Source organism: Notothenia rossii (assembly GCF_949606895.1).
Source record: "Notothenia rossii genome assembly, chromosome: 8".
NCBI classification, from domain to species: Eukaryota; Metazoa; Chordata; class Actinopteri; order Perciformes; family Nototheniidae; genus Notothenia; species Notothenia rossii.
In genome coordinates this window covers 14,479,683-14,497,649 of record NC_136906.1, presented here as the reverse complement: position 1 = coordinate 14,497,649, position 17,967 = coordinate 14,479,683, and the positions used below count along the sequence as shown (strand labels likewise).

The 17,967-nt window shown below is 40.5% G+C and overlaps 3 protein-coding genes across 5 annotated transcripts in view; 1 reads left to right on the top strand and 2 right to left on the bottom strand.

The window, feature by feature from the left end:
- Nucleotides 1–17,967, bottom strand: part of slc25a19 (solute carrier family 25 member 19) — a 38,918-nt gene that overhangs the window by 11,302 nt on the left and 9,649 nt on the right. The gene's annotated exons all lie outside the window — the stretch shown is intronic.
- gga3b (golgi associated, gamma adaptin ear containing, ARF binding protein 3b) lies at nt 135–8,075 on the top strand. Of its 3 annotated transcripts, none has more exons than XM_079644538.1 (17): nt 135–200; nt 1,499–1,583; nt 1,668–1,743; nt 1,825–1,923; nt 2,010–2,133; nt 2,213–2,316; nt 2,767–2,847; nt 3,081–3,218; nt 3,393–3,474; nt 3,556–3,681; nt 3,800–4,039; nt 4,578–4,660; nt 4,767–4,906; nt 5,135–5,418; nt 5,505–5,674; nt 5,949–6,059; nt 6,324–8,075. In XM_079644538.1, exons 1-17 carry the CDS (start codon nt 161–163, stop codon nt 6,432–6,434), a joined length of 2,094 nt encoding a protein of 697 aa, XP_079500664.1. In that variant the 5' UTR covers nt 135–160; the 3' UTR covers nt 6,435–8,075. The 3 variants fall into 3 exon arrangements, with proteins under 3 accessions (XP_079500664.1, XP_079500662.1, XP_079500663.1); XM_079644536.1 differs by having other exon boundaries at nt 3,797–4,039; XM_079644537.1 differs by lacking the exon at nt 135–200 and adding an exon at nt 285–762 and having other exon boundaries at nt 3,797–4,039.
- nup85 (nucleoporin 85) lies at nt 8,120–17,549 on the bottom strand. Its single transcript, XM_079644539.1, has 19 exons — nt 17,361–17,549; nt 16,428–16,521; nt 16,177–16,333; nt 15,968–16,038; nt 15,835–15,878; nt 15,430–15,499; nt 15,215–15,336; nt 14,952–15,086; nt 14,179–14,301; nt 13,858–13,989; nt 13,644–13,750; nt 13,432–13,515; nt 13,266–13,331; nt 12,488–12,639; nt 12,260–12,377; nt 11,739–11,839; nt 9,531–9,682; nt 8,828–8,929; nt 8,120–8,329 (listed from the first exon to the last, which is right to left on the bottom strand). The coding sequence occupies exons 1-19, from the start codon at nt 17,391–17,393 to the stop codon at nt 8,231–8,233; spliced, it is 1,962 nt and encodes a 653-aa protein (XP_079500665.1). The 5' UTR covers nt 17,394–17,549; the 3' UTR covers nt 8,120–8,230.

The following is a 17,967-nucleotide window of genomic DNA, read 5'->3' as shown; positions in this document are numbered from 1 at the left end:
ATTATTTTATTTGGCAAATATTTTATTTAAAACCCGTGGTGAATTATGTTTTCTAAAATGCTAGATACGGTGTTTAAAAATAATTTCACACAATAATTACAAACAATAATTTCTGGCTCTCGCCTACACGCTGGTGACGTCACGCGATGTTTTCAGTGCTATGGCGTACCAGGAAGGGGAGTCGCTTGAATCTTGGCTCAGTGAGTGATCAATCCTATTATATATGAATTAAATAATGTGGGTAATTAGCTAGATGACTTGCTCCGTGTGAAAGGGTAGTGAGTCCGGTAACTCAGAGCCTGTTAGTCGCTGTGCAGCTGATAGAGAGGTCTTGTTCACAGTCAGCTGTCTGCATCATGATGGGTGGAGAGCCTTTTATTCAATGTCTGGTTCACATCATCTACCAGTGACAGCTCAGTGATTGTTCCGAGAAGCTCGACAGATTTGGTTCCTTCGGTACAGTTTTAATACTGGCAGCTGTCTGATAGATCATTGTTTATATCTGTAGGTCCCAGTCAGAGCTGTGAGGCACCAGATTTACTCTTTGTCAACTCTCCTCTGTGGGTGTGATTTAGGATGCTCATTTTCCAGAAGCACATATCTGATATGACCAAAACTGCCTTTTATATCATCATATAAATATACAATGATGATGGTATATTGAGATATATAATGTTAGATGCATCCTGTTACAGTCAGATTCTGAAAAGCTGTTCCATATTTTTATTTCCATATGCACTTTTTGCTGGACTGACGAAGCAGGTAACAATAAACTCCTGCTTATTTAGAATAATGCAGCTATAATGTAATTTAAAAGCCAAATGTTTAAATATATATTTCTCCACTCTAGCGCCTTTATAGTAAAGTAATTTATTTCAAAATATTCCATTTTGTGAATGGCTTGTTGCATGGATGGATTTGGTATCTAAAATATATTGAATTCAAGTCCAAAGTCTTCCAAAATCATTTTGTATAAAAAGGAAAAAATCCTTTATTTGACATGGCAATATATATTTAAGCAACCAACATGGGTCTTCATCTTCATTAAGGTTTGTATTTATTTATGATCTTCTCCATTGCACTGCTAATACAATGACAACAGTAATTACAAAGAGGGAGAAAGACAACAATTGCTGCATTGTTATGTGGATCACAAGACTCACAGGGAGATATTTTCTTAGTAGGATGTGAGGTGCATTCAGGTGTACAAAGAGCTCCTCGTTCACACCAGTTACTGTAGGTTAGTGTGAGTTCATGTGTCCAACCGTGAAACTGTTGTGCTGTCAAACCTCATATCTGACTATTCAGAAATGCTGTGTGGTCATGCTGCCTCATCAACACTTTCGTTATTCCTGTTAAAATGTGTTATTTTGTATAGTTGTGTTGTTACTGTTTTGCCCTTTGTTTTCCTTGTATTCAGGTCTCTCTTGTAAAAAGTAATAATCTGAAATAATATTGCCTGTGAAAAAATTATAAATAAAATGTTTTTCTCTAACAGATAAAGCCACCCATCCTTCAAACAGACAGGAGGACTGGGAGTACATAATAGGCTTCTGTGATCAGATCAACAAGGAACTGGAAGGGTATGTCTGGGATATATTTTAAAAAAACTTTTTAAAAAACAATCACCTCCAGAAAAAAGGTTCTAATCGGGAATTTCTTCTTAGTCCTCAGATAGCGGTGCCTCTGCTTGTTCACAAAATCCACTCACCGCAAGAATGGGAGGCTCTTCAGGCTCTTACAGTAAGACATCATTCACCTTAATATCAACAAACACCTTTTTTTCTCAACGTTTGTTCCTAATCCAAATGATTTTGTATCCAGGTATTGGAGGCATGTATGAAGAACTGCGGGAGAAGGTTTCATAATGAAGTCGGAAAATACAGATTTTTGAATGAGCTGATTAAAGTTGTGTCCCCAAAGGTAAGGTCCACAAATAGAAAAAATAAAAAGTAGGTTGACTGTTTGTCCTACCATCCAGCCTCTTTTGAATCACTTCCTGTTTCCAGTACATGGGCGACAGTGCAGCAGAGAAAGTGAAGTTGAAGATAGTAGAGATGCTGTACAGCTGGACCGTGGCGTTTCCTAATGAAACTAAGATCAGTGAAGCCTACCAGACGCTGAGAAGACAGGGTGTGTTGCGAAACAGAGACTTTACATGATTAAATGTGCATGTGAACGGACTTCTCAATATCCTCTCTCTCCTCACCAGGCCTCGTCACTAACGACCCGGAGTTACCCCTCGACAGGACTCTGATTCCCTCTCCTCCGACACGACCCAAACATCCTGTGTTCGACAACGAGGACATGGGCAAGGTGAGAGAGTGAAGGAAAACTACATCTGTCCTGTCATTTTGTAAACCAAACTACAGCCTATATATGTTTTTATAGCTATGGCAATGTCTATTTTTGCAAACAATATTTTGCAAGAGTATTGGAGAATACATTCCTTTTATTTTGTTTAACTAAACAAACAATTTGTGGTATTTTAGCAGTATAATGAAAGCTACAAACAACAGAACTAGGTACATTTGAATATCTGTAATATCAATGATCATAATAACCAAAGACTTTATCGGAAATGCTTCTCTTATAAAGCAACCCTGAGTTAAGTTTTTAATGCAATACATTCTCTAGAAATCAAGGGGCATCTCACCAAAACTAAGCAGTACCCTTTATTCCAGGACTAGATAGATTATACATGGGCTCTTATATCTATATAATACATTTGTAAGTGTGTAAGTGTGTGTTTGTGTGTGTGTTTAGCTGCTTGCTGAGCTTCTGCGAAGTAAAAACCCAGAGGATCTCCAGGAAGCAAACAGACTAATCAAAAACATGGTGAAAGAGGTGAGAGCTTTCAGGCAAAAAGGTTTTGTAAACTTTATTTTTCATAAACTGTTTTATAGTAATCATTTGTATGTGATTATAAATGTTGGACCTTTTCTGTGTGTGTATTTTGAAAGTGCGGGGCTTTTACCCTTACAAAGCTAAACCAAATTAGTTATAATATTTTTGATATATGACACGACCATGTTTTATGTGTAGTACAGAAAACATTGTGTATTGTTTATATTTCACAGGATGAGGCTCGAGTACACAAGGTAACAAAGCGCATACACACTCTGGACGAGGTGAACATTAACGTGAAGCTGCTGACGGAGATGCTGTCCCACTACAACAAAGACAACTCCACTGACTCAGACAAAGACATCATAAAGGTGGGTTCCCTCGCCCTCTCACAAACACAAGATGGTAACCTTCAGGGGAAGAATGTTCAACGGGCACACAGTTCATTTGATCTGTTGTCTTTCAGTGTCCTTTACAACCCAAAGGTCAATTCTCTTACACTTACTTTTTCATATATTGCATTTACATTTTGTATTTCTTCCCAGGAACTCTACCAGCGGTGTGACAAGCTGAGGCGCGCTGCTTTCAAAATGGCCACCGAGTCAGAGGACAATGACACCAATTTAGGTTTGTTTGTTTGGTATTTCCTTTATTTGGAAAAACGTAGATGGTATTTATCATTCAATTGTGTATCTTTTGGCTCCTCAGGTGACATCCTGCAGGCCAGCGATGACCTCTCCAGGGTCATAAACTCCTACAAGAAGATTGTTGAGGGGCTGCCAGTCAACGGAGACAGCGAGGATCCCCGACCCACAGCTGGTCACAGTGAGAGTGGTGAGAGACAATTTATAATAGTGTTTTACATAATTCTACATAAAAACAAGATGTTTAACTCCATGAATCCGGCCATTGTGTAGTTAATTCAGCAGCTGCATGACTCTCCCTCCAGCAGAGACCACAGAGACTCTGATCGACCTCGACGGCCTCGACACTCCCAGCCCTCCTCAACCGGCCCCCCCTCACTTCCAGTCCTCAGATCTGGTCTCCATCAGTCCCATTATCTCCTCCATCCCCATCCTGCCTCCTCCTCCCAAACGTCTTGCCGGCTCCCAGAGCAGCAGCCCCAGCCACCCCCCCCTCGACATGGCCTGCACGTCACTCTCTCTCCTCGACGATGAGCTGCTGTCTCTAGGTATGATATCCCTATGGTGACTTATTGTGGGTAATAAGCTTCATGCTCTCTATCTGTGTCTTCAGAAAGGCCTTCTAGCTGTTTGTCATAGCCTACATGTGTCTGTCTGATGTAGTTTTACAAAATACACTTTGGGTCCGTTGTAGAGCTCAGAAAACACATACAACTTTGATTCCACAAGCAGGTCAATTCACAAAGATTTCACTGCTAGATAAAACTGAAAAAAGACCAGACACGTGCAAGAAAACTCTGAGTCCACAGCGAGTCTAGCTTCCACTCGACTCTACAGACAGACATGAAAGACTGCGATGATATGTTTTCTAGTTGATAGAAAACATCCAGAATATACTGTACGCTAAGATGTTTTTTTAGATTTGTAGATTTAGCCCAGATCCACCAAAATGTAGTATAAGATAATGCTTCATTTACATATTTAAACATGTAGTTTAATACAAAAAATATGGTTTTCGTTTTATCCTATTCACCTGTAGTGTCCCCTCTCTTTTAACGATACAAATGTCTGTACTTTTTTTTTCAGGACTGAACGACCCCCCTATCTCTCTGAGCAGCCAATCGAAACCCAAGTTGAGCGATTTGTCCAATCACTGGACTACCTTGCAGGTACATCTACAATGGTTTGTGAGCAACTTGAACCAAACCACAGCTTGTTAGTTCATATGTGAAAGGAGGGTGTAAGTTATCTTGTGTCTCCTCGTCTCCTCTGCAGGCTTCAGCTTCAGGTCTGGATATGTTTGGCGGTGCGGCTTGTTCAGGTCCTGTGGTACCACCGTCTGAGCCCGCTGCAGCCACAAACAGTCTGCAGAACCTGCAGGACCTGGCCATGATGGGCTTTTCAGATCATAAGAGGTACAGATTCATGAGCATTATCTGTTGTTATGTTTAATAATAAAAACAGTGGTTTATAACAATTTGAACGAAAGCAAAAACAGTCGTTTCCACAGAATTGTCTCTTGTTTGTAGACATTTTGCCATGTTTCAGTGTTTCTTTGTTCTACTAAAGCAATGTTGGTGCTCTATTTGACCGTTCTACAGTACTTTAAGGTCTCAAAGCAATCTATAAATTGTGGTTTTCAGTTCCTCGCTGATGGCAGCAAGAGGAAGCAGCTTCGGGATGTCTGCAGCAGCGCCTCCCCTCATAGCTGGACATGGCTCCTCCTCCTCACCCTCTTTTCTCCAGTGTACGGTGCCGGGCTCTCCCGCTCTGTCCCATGCTAAGGTCCAGAGCCTGGGCTCGGCCCCGGGCAGCCCCCTGTTCCGCTCTCTGTCCCCCTGCCACCCTCCCCTCCACGGCAGCCCGGCCAGAGCCACAGACGTCTCCCTGAGCAACGTGCACATCCCTCTGGAGGCAATCAGACCGAGTAAGGACGGGAGGGATTCAAAAATGATTAATAAACATGTAGCTGAATGTAAACTCTTTAAATATCTCATGTCTGCCTCTCCTCAGGTAAAGTGCTGCCAGTGACGGCCTACGATAAGGACGGTGTTCGCATGCTCCTCAACTTTGCAGCTAACTGCCCCCCCGGCAGGACTGACGTGTTAGTGATGGTGGTCTCAACGCTCAATACTGCCCCCCTGCCTGTTCAAAATGTGGTACTGCAAGCTGCTGTGCCCAAGGTAGACACACTTCTTCCTCAGACAGTGATGTGTTTGTTTCATTGTAACTGCCAGGAGTTAGCCTATGAGAAGAAGTGTTTGAGCGTATGCTGTATTTATGTCTGCCTGCAGGCATTCTCAGATAATAATAGGCTCATCAGCTTAATATTTCTTATGGTCATTTAAGTCTGTTCTTTACCCGCCTTCCCGTAGCAAGAACACACTAGTTGTGAAATCGTCATATAAATAAAGGTTTAAATACTCTGTGCTGACTCCTCCTTTTATCCCCCACCAGTCAATGAAGGTGAAGCTGCAGCCTCCATCAGGAACAGACCTGGCTCTATTCAACCCGATCCTACCACCGGCCTCCATTACCCAGATCATGTTGCTGGCCAACCCAACAAAAGTAGGTGACACGTTAACACTCGAGGACATAAATGAACAAGTAACGAAGGATTTAAGGATAACACTAAAAGAACTGTGTGTGTGTGTGTGTGTGTGTGTGTGTGTGTGTGTGTGTGTGTGTGTGTGTGTGTGTGTGTGTGTGTGTGTGTGTGTGTGTGTGTGTGTGTGTGTGTGTGTGTGTGTGTGTGTGTGTGTGTGTGTGTGTGTGTGTGTGTGTGTGTGTGTGTGTGTGTGTGTGTGTGTGTGTGTGTGTGTGTGTTCACAGGATAAGGTGCGTCTGCGCTTCAAACTGGCGTTCACGCTCGGAGACCGCCTTTGCAACGAGGTCGGAGAGGTCAACCAGTTCCCCCCACAGGAGAGTTGGGGCCATCTATAGGAGCGAAGATGCCTGCTTCTTCTAGGCAGGGAGAGCGGGTCGTACTCCATGAAGGGTTTGTGAATTCACATCCATCCCAGAGAGGAAGGAGGGGAAGGCGGAGAAATTCAGCTGCACATTCCTTATAGTTGTTCATTTCCCTCGCTATTGTCATTACCGGCAGTGAGAAGCTAACAGCAGACACTGGAGTTGTATTTATACAGTGCTCGTATACTTTCCTGCAGATGGCTAACAAACTAAAGATATGCACTTGCAAGTAGGACAGTAGTGCTGTTTACAGGGCCTGAGATGAATATTTTACTAGATTTTGCCCAAAAGGATTACAACACATGTTAATGAACTCTAAATATTCCATGCATTAGAGCTAAGCCCCTGACTGATGGGTTGGATTGCTTCATAACAAAATTACTGTTAAAAGAAACTAACCTCTAAATTAAAGTGTCCCCCATTTAGAGGAAGTACCGTTGGTGCCACTGTCCCAAAGAATTTTGGATTGTTTATCATTTTCCCTCCAAAATAAACATTATTGTAACCAATTTCCTGCTGCATGCTATTCAGAGTAAATGCAGTCAACAGCTTTTTGCCAGCAACAAAGGGTCTCTCTGCAACAAACGAAACAACTAGGCTTTTTGGGGGGGGTTTGGTTGCCTTGTGACAGACAGAATTGCATTTAGGAAGCAAAGCCTATAGGGAACCAATCCTAATCCTAGTCATTATTCTACAGGCATTACATGTTCGAAATCAAAGCAAAAACATATCTATCGTCAATTTACCAGAGCCTAAGACACAACAGTTTTTATTTATTTACTCCTCCGCCAAGCACTTTCTTAATACACAAAAAATATATACTTGAATATATTCATTTGAATATGGGATCCAGTAGATGTCTTAAGATGGAGTTAAACTGGGCAATTCATCGGTTTAGTAAAAGGTTTTAAAATAATTTCAGCCATCAAGATTTTATTATATATAAGGAAACTTAGTGTGATCAATAATAATTAGTTTTGCCATGTTTCAGATAAGTCGACAACCATGTTTAATTATCTGCTGTAATGGCAAACAACTGCAAACAAGAGGTTTGATATTTTTAATTATATCGTTAAAATTTGAGGGTACTGAGTCCTGTTTTATGTCATGTGATTACATTTTCAAGGTCTGATTTGATTGTCTGCTTTTCAGTCATGCTTTAAGGAGTCGGTGGTTATATTTTAGTCGTGTATTTACAGATCTTAACTCATCTACCGGTGAAAGTATTGGGAGTATTTTTGACATGTATTACTTTATGTTCCGTTTATAGTATTTCAGTGCATCACTGAACCTAGAAAATGAAGTGAACTGAAAAATCTGAATATAAATGTTGTAGTTTGAAAGGGAAGTCTGTCACCAGGCGGATTAGTGTGTCTTCAGCAGTGGGGTAATTGATCTGTGCTCCACCCCGATCCCCCCCTTAGGTCTCCTCAACTCGTCATGTACAGAAGAAGTGAGTGTTTCATGTACATAGTCTGTAATGTACCTAATGTTTGCTGTATGACCAGTTATGTGAACATGTGACGTGTAGATTTTGGGAGAGTTAGGTCTGTACATACTGTATGATGTGCCATTTGTTCGCTACATGGAAAAATAAATATTTCTTTCAATGGATGTCTGCTGTTCGGAGGTAAATAATTAACCAAGGGTCAAAAAAGTATGTACATCATGAAAAGGGTTTTATTATCAAAGAGCACATGTTGATAACTCAAACTTTATATACAATACAAAAATGAATAATAAGAGGTTTCTTTTTTAAATGGCATCATTCATGTTGACACAGTTCCCTCTTTGACTATAGCCATGGCCAGGTTCCTGGCCAGAGCAAGTCTCAGGAGCTCCACCTTGGTCTGCTCTATGTCTTCATCCTGAAAAGACAAAAACACTCACATTAAGAAGTGTGCTTGTGTCTTTAACATATAGACGAGATGAACTTTACAGCACCAGAGTTAAGACTGTCAAATAATTCATTATTCTGTAGGAGTTTACCTTGAAGTGGAAAGGATGAACACTAAGCCATTTGTGCCCAAAAGACCATATTTAATATGATAAGAACGCCACCATTTGTTCTGATACATCTGGAATAGATATGTCTGGGCAAGTATCTACCAGTACAACTTTGACAATTCTAGTTCACATTAAAATACTTAAATATTATAACATTTGGTAATTTAGTTTTTTTAATGGCTTAAAATATTTGTTTACACTTCATATAGAGGGCACACATGTTAATAACTTGCTTAGTTATTAGTATCTTTTTGCACCAAATGTAAATCGACACCAATCAACTATTAAGAAAAGCAGCTGCTGACACCAACACTAAACAGCTGGTCTCTCTTTAAACACTGATCAGGATTGAGGCGTACCTGCATAGTCCCGTCTGTGGCGGGAACCACGGAGCTCAGAGAGGAGGTGAGCTCCTCCAGACAGAACATCAGCTCGTAGGTCTGGCCGGCCGAGAAGATCACCTAACATTCAACAAACAAAGACACCTTTTAATCAAGACTGAACAATTCCTTTTTTGTTCATTTGTTTCCATATAACATGATAACTTAAATGTTATTAAATGAAATTTCACCAAAAAAAGACATGATAATTTCTAAGATCGCGTGAGATTAGTTATTGGAAATGCATGATCAGAATAAGACCCAAGTGTGTTATCCATTCACACACACGGCTTTGAAGTGAATTGAGTAATGAACACAGATCTCAGCAGAACAGAATGACTAAGACAGGACTGGGCTCAATATAACTGAAACTATTTTTGATATAATAAATAGATCTTGTAGGCTGTTTCCAAAGGAAAACGGGCTAAATGTTCTGTGGAAATGTCCATATGGTGAATATGGGATTTTTTAAATCTTCCATCAGATCAGATTCCATCTTCCAAAATATGATATGTTATCAATATGTATAAAGAAAGGACAAAACAATAATAGAAATGGGGCAAATATTTATATCAGTTTAGCATTTGAATGTTACTGATCATATATCCTAACTGGAACAATGTGATTATATTGTTAAGAATTCATATCAACAGTTTACTGTGCAGGGTGCACAGCGCCTGACCTCTTTCTGCTCCAGCAGCGGCAGGGCGTCGGTCAGCAGGGTCATCCAGAAGCTGCGGGGGGCGATCTTGGCCGTCATCAGGGAGAGGAGCAGCTTGGCCGCCTCGCCGAAGCGCTTCTCTCCGTACAGCCGGTGGAACTCACGGTACTTCCCTAGGAGTGAAAAGACAGGACCGTTTTCTGACCTGCTCATGTAAATACTTGTAATACCACTAAGCTAATGCTGTCAAACAGCAGATGTTATCATACGGTATAAAAATGCAGTTGAATAACTTCTGCATGAATCCTTCACACTCTTATGTACATATATTTATTGACCTTTCCAAAGCGTTCGACACCGTCGATCATCGCATCTTAAAGCAGAGGCTAGCCAGTATTGGCATATCCAGCCATGCAGTGGGGTGGTTTGTGAACTACCTCTCTGAAAGGTCCCAATGTGTTCACTTTGATGGGCTGTCTTCTGAGTGGTTAAACATTGCTAATGGTGTTCCTCAAGGTTCTGTTTTAGGTCCTCTTTTATTCTCCGTATATATCAACAGTTTAGGTGAAAATGTGGATGAAGCTACTTTTTATGCGGATGATACCGTGATGTACTGTGCAGGTACCTCCATTAAGGAGGCTGGTGTTAACTTACAGGCTGTTTTTAACATTATTCAGATTCAGCTCTCTGAGCTTAAGCTTATTTTAAATGTTGATAAAACCAAGGTAATGCTCTTTACTAAAGCTAAAAAGACTACAGATCCTGATTTGGATATTGTTACTATGCAAGGACAAGTACTCAAAGTGGTTACCTGTTATAAATACCTAGGTATCTGGCTTGATGATTGTCTCACTTTTAAACTTCAGGTCATTAATCTGCTTAAAAAGCTGAGGGTTAGGCTAGGTTTCTTCTACAGGAACAAGTCCTGTTTCTCGCTTGAGGCCAGGAAAAGGCTAGTCACTGTGACCTTTTTACATCTGCTGGACTATGGTGATTTGATCTATATGAATGCACCTGCCTATTGCCTGAACAAGTTAGATGCCACAGCGCACTGAGATTTGTCACTAATTGTAAAGCACTTACTCATCACTGTACCCTGTATGCCAAGGCAGGTTTGCCATCACTTACTGTAAAGAGGCTCAGTCATTGGTACAAGTTTATTTATAAAGCCATGTTGGGTAAACTCCCGTATTATATCTGCTTTCTGATAACACAGAGAGTTGCAAGCAGCTATTGTCTGAGATCTCATGATGTAGTCTTGTTACATGTGCCAAGAGCAAGGACTGTCTTAGGTAAGACAGCTTTTATGTACGCAGCTCCACTTGCTTGGAAAAATCTACAGCTAAAATTGAAACTGATCAATTTTATTCCTCTGAATGTTTTTAAAGCAAGTCCGAGTGAAATGCTCTTTGAAACTATGGGTATTTGTAAATGTCTATAAATATGTAAATGTAGCTTGTAAATATGTTGTATGATGTCCTTTATTGTTTATGTGGAACCTAAATGCAGCAGGTCTCCCTTGAAAAAGAGATCTATAATCATGGACAATCTGGATAAATAAAGGTTTGAAATTAAATGACATATAATCTGCTTTTACTAAACTCTTGTTCATCTCTGCTCCTCTCGCAGTGTTTCAGACATCACTGACTGTGTATGGGCTTTTTTCAGCAATTAAACACTTAGAACACATTTAAATGATGTCCCCTGTATAATTCATTTGTATTATTAAAACATAGATTTTGTCATAATCTATAAGTAATTTCTTTATATTTACTGTTCTCTTTTACAAATGGTTTATCCATTTTCACAGATGTTTTTCCAGTAGATCACACGGTCACATGCTGTTGGATTAAGCTGTACATAGCTTTATTTATATCTGGGTGTGCACACATGTCTCTGTGTATGAGTCTCATGTGATGTCCGAGAAAATACTTTAAGGGAAACTTTACAGGAGAAAATCTGCCCTGACTGAATGTCCCTTCACTTCACGTGTGAATCTAACTTGTGAGTCACAAGTTGAGCAGCGCTGCAAATGCTGGTGTGTGTGTGTGTGTGTGTGTGTGTGTGTGTGTGTGTGTGTGTGTGTGTGTGTGTGTGTGTGTGTGTGTGTGTGTGTGTGTGTGTGTGTGTGTGTGTGTGTGTGTGTGTGTGTGTGTGTGTGTGTGTGTGTGTGTGTGTGTGTGTGTGTGTGTGTGTGTGTGTGTGTGTGTGCGCGTTTCTAGTTCGTACCAAGGAAAGTGAGCCTGTCGCTGAGCAGCATTGCTGGACCCAAGTTGTCGATCAGATCCAGATCAGAGAATGTCCCTCTGGCGCAATAATCCTGTAGAAACCTGACACACACACGGAGACACTTTAGAAACCACCTCATGACAAAGAGAGACCAGCCAAATACAATTTATTTGACACTTGAAACAAATCATTTCTAATTATTTACGCTTCACTTATGTCAAAGGTCTCTCCAGAATACAAGATAACGGCCCAATAATGGCTAGCTGACAAACTTAACAACTGAAACAGGGCAGCTTTTCTTCGCTGTAGGTGTTATCAGTCAAAGAAATATCATCCCACAAGATGAATCTAATCACAAAGTGGCGGAGGATATAAAAGCATGCACTCGTTTGATATCACAGAGTTAGGAATCTCCAGAAAGCTTGTTGTTCAGAGTCCATGGTGTAGAAGAGGAAAAGACAAACAACTCTCTGATGAGGGGAAGAACCTTTAATGGCATCTTGATGAATTGAGAAACTAACCTCTCTGAGATGAGGGTGGCGAAGGCAGCATCTTTGGCCCTGATGCTCCAGGAGAGAGCCGAGCCCAGCCTGTTGTTCTTCAGGGCTCGCATAGCCATGATCTTACAGATGCTCCGCACTGGATGAGGACAGGAAGTTAAAGGTTTAAGTCCTAACTGCATTGGCAGGAACACATTTAATGTCTGTTTTTGTGAAAGGCAGGTGTATATAAGAGGAAGAAAGTGCTACCTTGCTCTGACATTTGCCTCTGCTCGCAGATCCTGAGCACCTTGAGGGCTTTGCGCTCCGTGTTTAAAGGAACGCGCTCAATCTGCAGCTCCAGGTACACCCGGCCTAAATCTGGGCAGTGGTCGAAGTAATCCACGGCCAACTGCCAAAGACTAAACAAACACATAAACATCCTTTAAGTGGAGACATTTGTAGAATCAAGTCAAATGAACACCATGCTGATGTCTGGTGTTTCAACAGTGCTGACAACCTCTAGACTAAACTAAAGAGTCAATTAGTTAGCATTAATCATAATCATAATTTGCAGATCCAAACGCTAATGTATAGAGACTGAACATGTTTGCTTACTTTGAGTTACGGTACGTCCACACAGCGGCTTTGGAAAAAGCTTGCCGGGTGTGTCTGAAGCTCGACCAACAACCAATCACATGAATCTCCCGCCCGACACACAAGCAGCCGTTTGATTGGCTAGAGCTTGTACTGGCATGTGATTTGATTGGCTGACTCTTCCACCGAAAGCTTCAGAAGATTCAAAAGTTGAACATTGCTCAACTTTTGAATCCTTAGATGCCTGGAAATCTCCGCTTTGCTTCCCACAATGCAGTTCGGCGAAAAGTGAGGCAAAGTGACATCACCCCATTCAAAGTGAATGGGCAGAAGTGTTGGAAGATTTTTTTAACGCCGCTGTGTGGACGTACCGTTAACCTGAGTAGTTAAATACACCACTTAACATTACTTCTATACCATAAGGATAATTATAGTACTTCGATAACCATACCTGTGATGAGTGAAGAGACCAGAAGCGTATTCTAGCAGGAGAAACTCTCGCAAGTTGGATCCAAAACTGAACACACAGAAAGGAAAATGTTAAATGGATAAAGAGTGCAATCTATTTCTCTCCAGATTAAAATGATATGCAGGCACAAACAGAGTAGAAGTCTTACTGCACATTGTGAGACTGGAGGAGTTTGCAATGATCCAACAGATCTGTCAAATGGGCCACAAACCACCAGTTGTTGAGAGCAATGCTGAAGAGACACGTGGTGGAAACGTTAGAAAAGAGTGAAAGACAATACATGAAACAGTAGGATTGAACCTGCTTTCATGTACTGTAGATTTGATTTTATATATATATTGATATTATTCTGCATGTTACCTGCACTCCTTGATGACTTGGTGGATGTCAAACTCAAACGCAGCCAGCAAAATGTTGTCCAGGGGTTCAGGGACGCTCCTCGAGTCCAGAAACATTGTCATGCAGGACTGCACAAAAACACAAAAACAAACACACACACACACATTAAATAGCAGGGATAAAGAAACAGTGAAGATAAAAGCTGAGCGGTGTTGAAGCGGTTAGTGTAGGTTACCTGTGCATAGTAGTGTAACTCTGTGGGTTGGACTGTAGGGTGGCTGAAGAGTAGTCTCGTGACCAAGAAGTGATACCAGGTGCCCAGGAGCTCCTTGTGCTCCAGCAACGTGTCTTCATCCCCAACTAGGATCTAGAATTTAGTCAAAAATAAACAAAAATAAAAAGAAGTAACTGTGATATCGATGCGACTCATTCAATGATTAAGCCTTAATCAGGACATCTCGTTGTCAACAGTTTAACAAAGATTCAGGTCATTTTGCATATTTTGTACATGTAAGAAGTAAATGGACAGCAGCTCGAGCTGACCGAAGTCACTGACCCTGCAGATGATCTCCAGATGTTTGTTGCTGGCGAATGAATTGTCCTGCAGGCAGCGGTCCACCTCCTCATGCCAGTGCCTCCACTTCACATCATACTCTGTCAGCGTCTGGTTGCCTCCAGGCTGTTGATTATCAGAGAGTTCAATTGGTTGGTTTTAGAGCAAGAAATTGTGCTAAATTCCTGCCTGGCTTGTATGAACATTACTGGTACGTTTGCATCATATCAGTGAAGCAAAAAAAAAAAACACACCTTTTTAAAACTGGCATATTCAATATCTTAATAATTTTTCTAAACTGATTGTTGTTTTTAAGTCTTTGTTTTTAAGTCTTGTATTACTGTGTGATCTTCTTTGTTGCTTGTCTTTAATTATGCTCTGTAAGGTGTCCTTGAGAGCTTTGAAAGGCGCCCATAAATAAAATGCATCATTATTATTACTAAGCAGGGCCTGTCAGAAACTGATGTGTCAGGAAGGTACGATTAGATTGGATTTTGTTTTACCCACTGCATGAGCAAAATACAGACACAAAAGATGATATGTCAGAAGCAGCAGCACATTGTTTGGTCAAATAATGGCTTGTTAATGCCGTTAATCAAAGTGTCATTCTGCAGAATTGAATTACACATGTAGGTGTGACGTGTGCTTATTAAAAAGAACCAACCAACAGTTGAGTGCACCTCTTCTTGAGAAATAAAGAAATGAATTAGCAGCAAATCATTAATATGAATATCAACAAGCTACACATAACAGAAACCAATGAAAGAGGGTCTTACATTGTAGGAGGGCATCTTGCTGAGCAGAGTGTCCATCAGCTTGTACATGCTCCTGGGGGCAGGGTGTAGGGTGGCCTGCTTCACCAACATATGTCTGGATTCTTCCAACCTGCCCTGCATCACGTAACTCAGCACCTGCACAGCACAGATATAAAACAATTGATAACTGAGATTTCACACAAAGAAATCAGCACTGTAGTTTGCGTGTGACTGGCCTAGTTTCTAAAGACAGAAATGTGTATGTGTGTTTGCTCTGCACCTACCACATCCCAGTAGTCTTTGTGCTCAGCAGGGCTCTCACTCTGCAGCACTTCTCTGGCCTTTTCATCCACATCAGCCTTGTGTAACCTTACCCAGTCGAGTAGGTGGAGCAACAGGGAACCCGCTGAACACACACACACACACAAAATCACATTATAAAATGTATTACAAAGGATACAAAGGTAGATTAAGTACAACAACTAAAAAAAACTCTAACCTGGAGCAGAATCAATGAACAGCACTTCAGCCAGATTCCAGATCAGCTCTATGGCCAACAGAATGGACACCTGCAACACCAAACAGAAGCTGACATTAGGACTGTGTCAATGGAAAAAGAACATTAGTCAACATTTCAATGAAAATTATATTTATTTATTCCGCTGCACCTTAACATTGACTTATTGTAGCTAATTCTAAATGAATTCATTTCCATTTATTTGTTGACACTTTTATTAGAAGACATGTTTTATGAAAAAAACAAAGAGCATATAAGTCAAGGCATATTGACATTTACAGTATCCAGTATGGAATCCTGTATGTGCATTATTAGTTTACTTTACACATAAGGATGTCATGTATTTGCAGGTTATGGCACAGATACCCATACAGCAGTGGTACATACCTGATTTCCATATTGCATGGCCACTTTTACATCTTTTGTGGAAACTGCAGAAAAGAGAGAAATGCAAATTATATATTTCCTGAGTAATTACATTAAAGACTAAGATGCTGGTATTATATTATAAAATTCGGACCTGCAACTTGCTGAAGCTCCTCCATACAGGCTCGTATCACAGATCTATAGTTTTTACTGATGCTGACAAATCTAAGGAGGAAGACAGAGACAAATCATTGAATGAAACATTTCTGCAGGTGCCTATCTGCCTTTTCGTAACAAAGCTTTAATTTGTTGAGAAACGTTACAGAGTGACATGCCCAGGAAGGAGCCATCAGTTGGCCTTACTGGGGTTTTTTGTTCTTGCTAGGGAGGTCTTCTTTAATTGTCTGCAGGCCAACAAAGATGTGATGTGACTCATTGAAGAGTTTCCGTAAAATGGGGGAATATATGTCCTCATCTTTCCTGACCTCATGGATGAAGGAGCAGCCTGATCCTTTGGCACCTGAAAATACAGAGTGGATCATCAATAACTGACTGATATTAGGTAAGAGAGAGAGACAACATACAGACAGGCTTGTCTTAGTGCCTACACATACCTGATGATGCTTTGTAAAGGGTCTCATACGCAAGGATATCACCTGGACCCCAGGCAAATCCCAAGTGCTTCCCATCACTGGCTGCAGGAATATTCTGTATTTTAAAGGGGAGACAAAGTCATTAGACTGAAACAGGTGATCAATATATTAAATAAGAACTTAAACTGTGTTTTGTTCTTGGTTTTTTAAAACATGAAATTCCTCTCCAATGCATGATTCTTTATTGTTGGACAGTTGGACATTAGGCTAGCACAGGCATTATAAAACCTATATGTGTCTCAGCCACAATTCTGCACATTGGAGGGACATTTCCAAATTATCAACTTTAACTTGATTGTATTTATTTATTATTGATTATCAGTTAATGAATCAAACCTGCAAAATCTAGAGTAGTAAAGATGGTTACAATATACAATACAAGATTAAAGAAACAACATATTGTGTTAACTAACCTATTATTTCATGAAGTTTATTACTTTACTGTTGCAGCTGGCAAGTTTATTTTTTGTATGATTATATTTTGTTTAGCTAATATGAATGGAAAGGAACTTGTAACTACAGCTGTCAGATAAATGCAGTACAAACGGTTTCTTCTGAAATGTGATGGTAAGGAAGTAGAAAGTAACAGAAAGTAGAAATGCTTTAGTAAAGTGCTTCAAATGTGTTCTTATGTTATCAAATAACTAACTAGCTTCTATCACTGTCATCTTTGCTCTTGCTTCTTTGACACCTTGTTCCACAGTTTTAACAGGTATGTATTTTTTGTAATAATCTTTAATGACCTGACACACGTTGTGGGGTTTTTGTATTCATTATATCATATCCCATTAATCTAGATCAGACGTTTAGTAATGTTGTTGCGATACAGTTAGCTTGCTAGCATTGCTATCAAGTGGAAGAAAGAGAGAAGACTGAGCTCGTGCAGAAACTTACAGTGATGGCCGGCTCAACGTCCAACTCCTCCATCAGGGAACTGTATTATCGACCCAATGAAATGTAAATAACTAAACTATTCAGTTATAAACACTCCACGCCATGAACTACAGGTGCCGTGCTGCTTACGCGCCTCGGTTATTCATCCGAAAGACCCCCGGCGCAAGTGGTATTACGTCACGGCAGAGGTGGCCTTCCTCCTGCCTGTTTTTCCATCTGCTGTGTTTTCTGCTTGTGGTGTCGTTTTGGTTCTTTTTTGTTATTCACGAACAAACATACAAATATATCCTCCGTGTTCTGTCACAAACACAATTTGTGATTTAACTTTGTGTAACTATATAGGTATATTGTATGTAAAGATATTTATTTGACATAGTTTGGTCCATCTTCATCATCAGACAGTAAAAAAACAAGATGGCCACTGATTTATAGGGCTAAAAAGACGGGGAAATGTGCAAATACAACATTCTCAGTATAATGTCCTTTATGATTAAGATGAATGAACCATGATGGACTAATGAGAGGTCAGTGTGGTGGTGGGGTCCATGTTGTGGGATAACTGAACCAACAAACCGCACAACAAAAAGAAAAACATCGCTGTGCGCGT

Excerpts from the sequence above, each read along its gene's own strand:
- gga3b (XM_079644536.1), top strand. The coding sequence starts at position 161 with ATGGCGTACCAGGAAGGGGAGTCGCTTGAATCTTGGCTCA. Across the intron at positions 2,848-3,080 it reads TCAAAAACATGGTGAAAGAG|GATGAGGCTCGAGTACACAA; the intron begins GTGAGAGCTTTC and ends TATATTTCACAG. Across the intron at positions 5,419-5,504 it reads TCTGGAGGCAATCAGACCGA|GTAAAGTGCTGCCAGTGACG; the intron begins GTAAGGACGGGA and ends GCCTCTCCTCAG.
- nup85 (XM_079644539.1), bottom strand. The coding sequence starts at position 17,393 with ATGGAGGAGTTGGACGTTGAGCCGGCCATCACT. Across the intron at positions 13,516-13,643 it reads CAAGTCATCAAGGAGTGCAG|CATTGCTCTCAACAACTGGT; the intron begins GTAACATGCAGA and ends GTGTCTCTTCAG. Across the intron at positions 12,378-12,487 it reads GAGGCAAATGTCAGAGCAAG|TGCGGAGCATCTGTAAGATC; the intron begins GTAGCACTTTCT and ends GTCCTCATCCAG.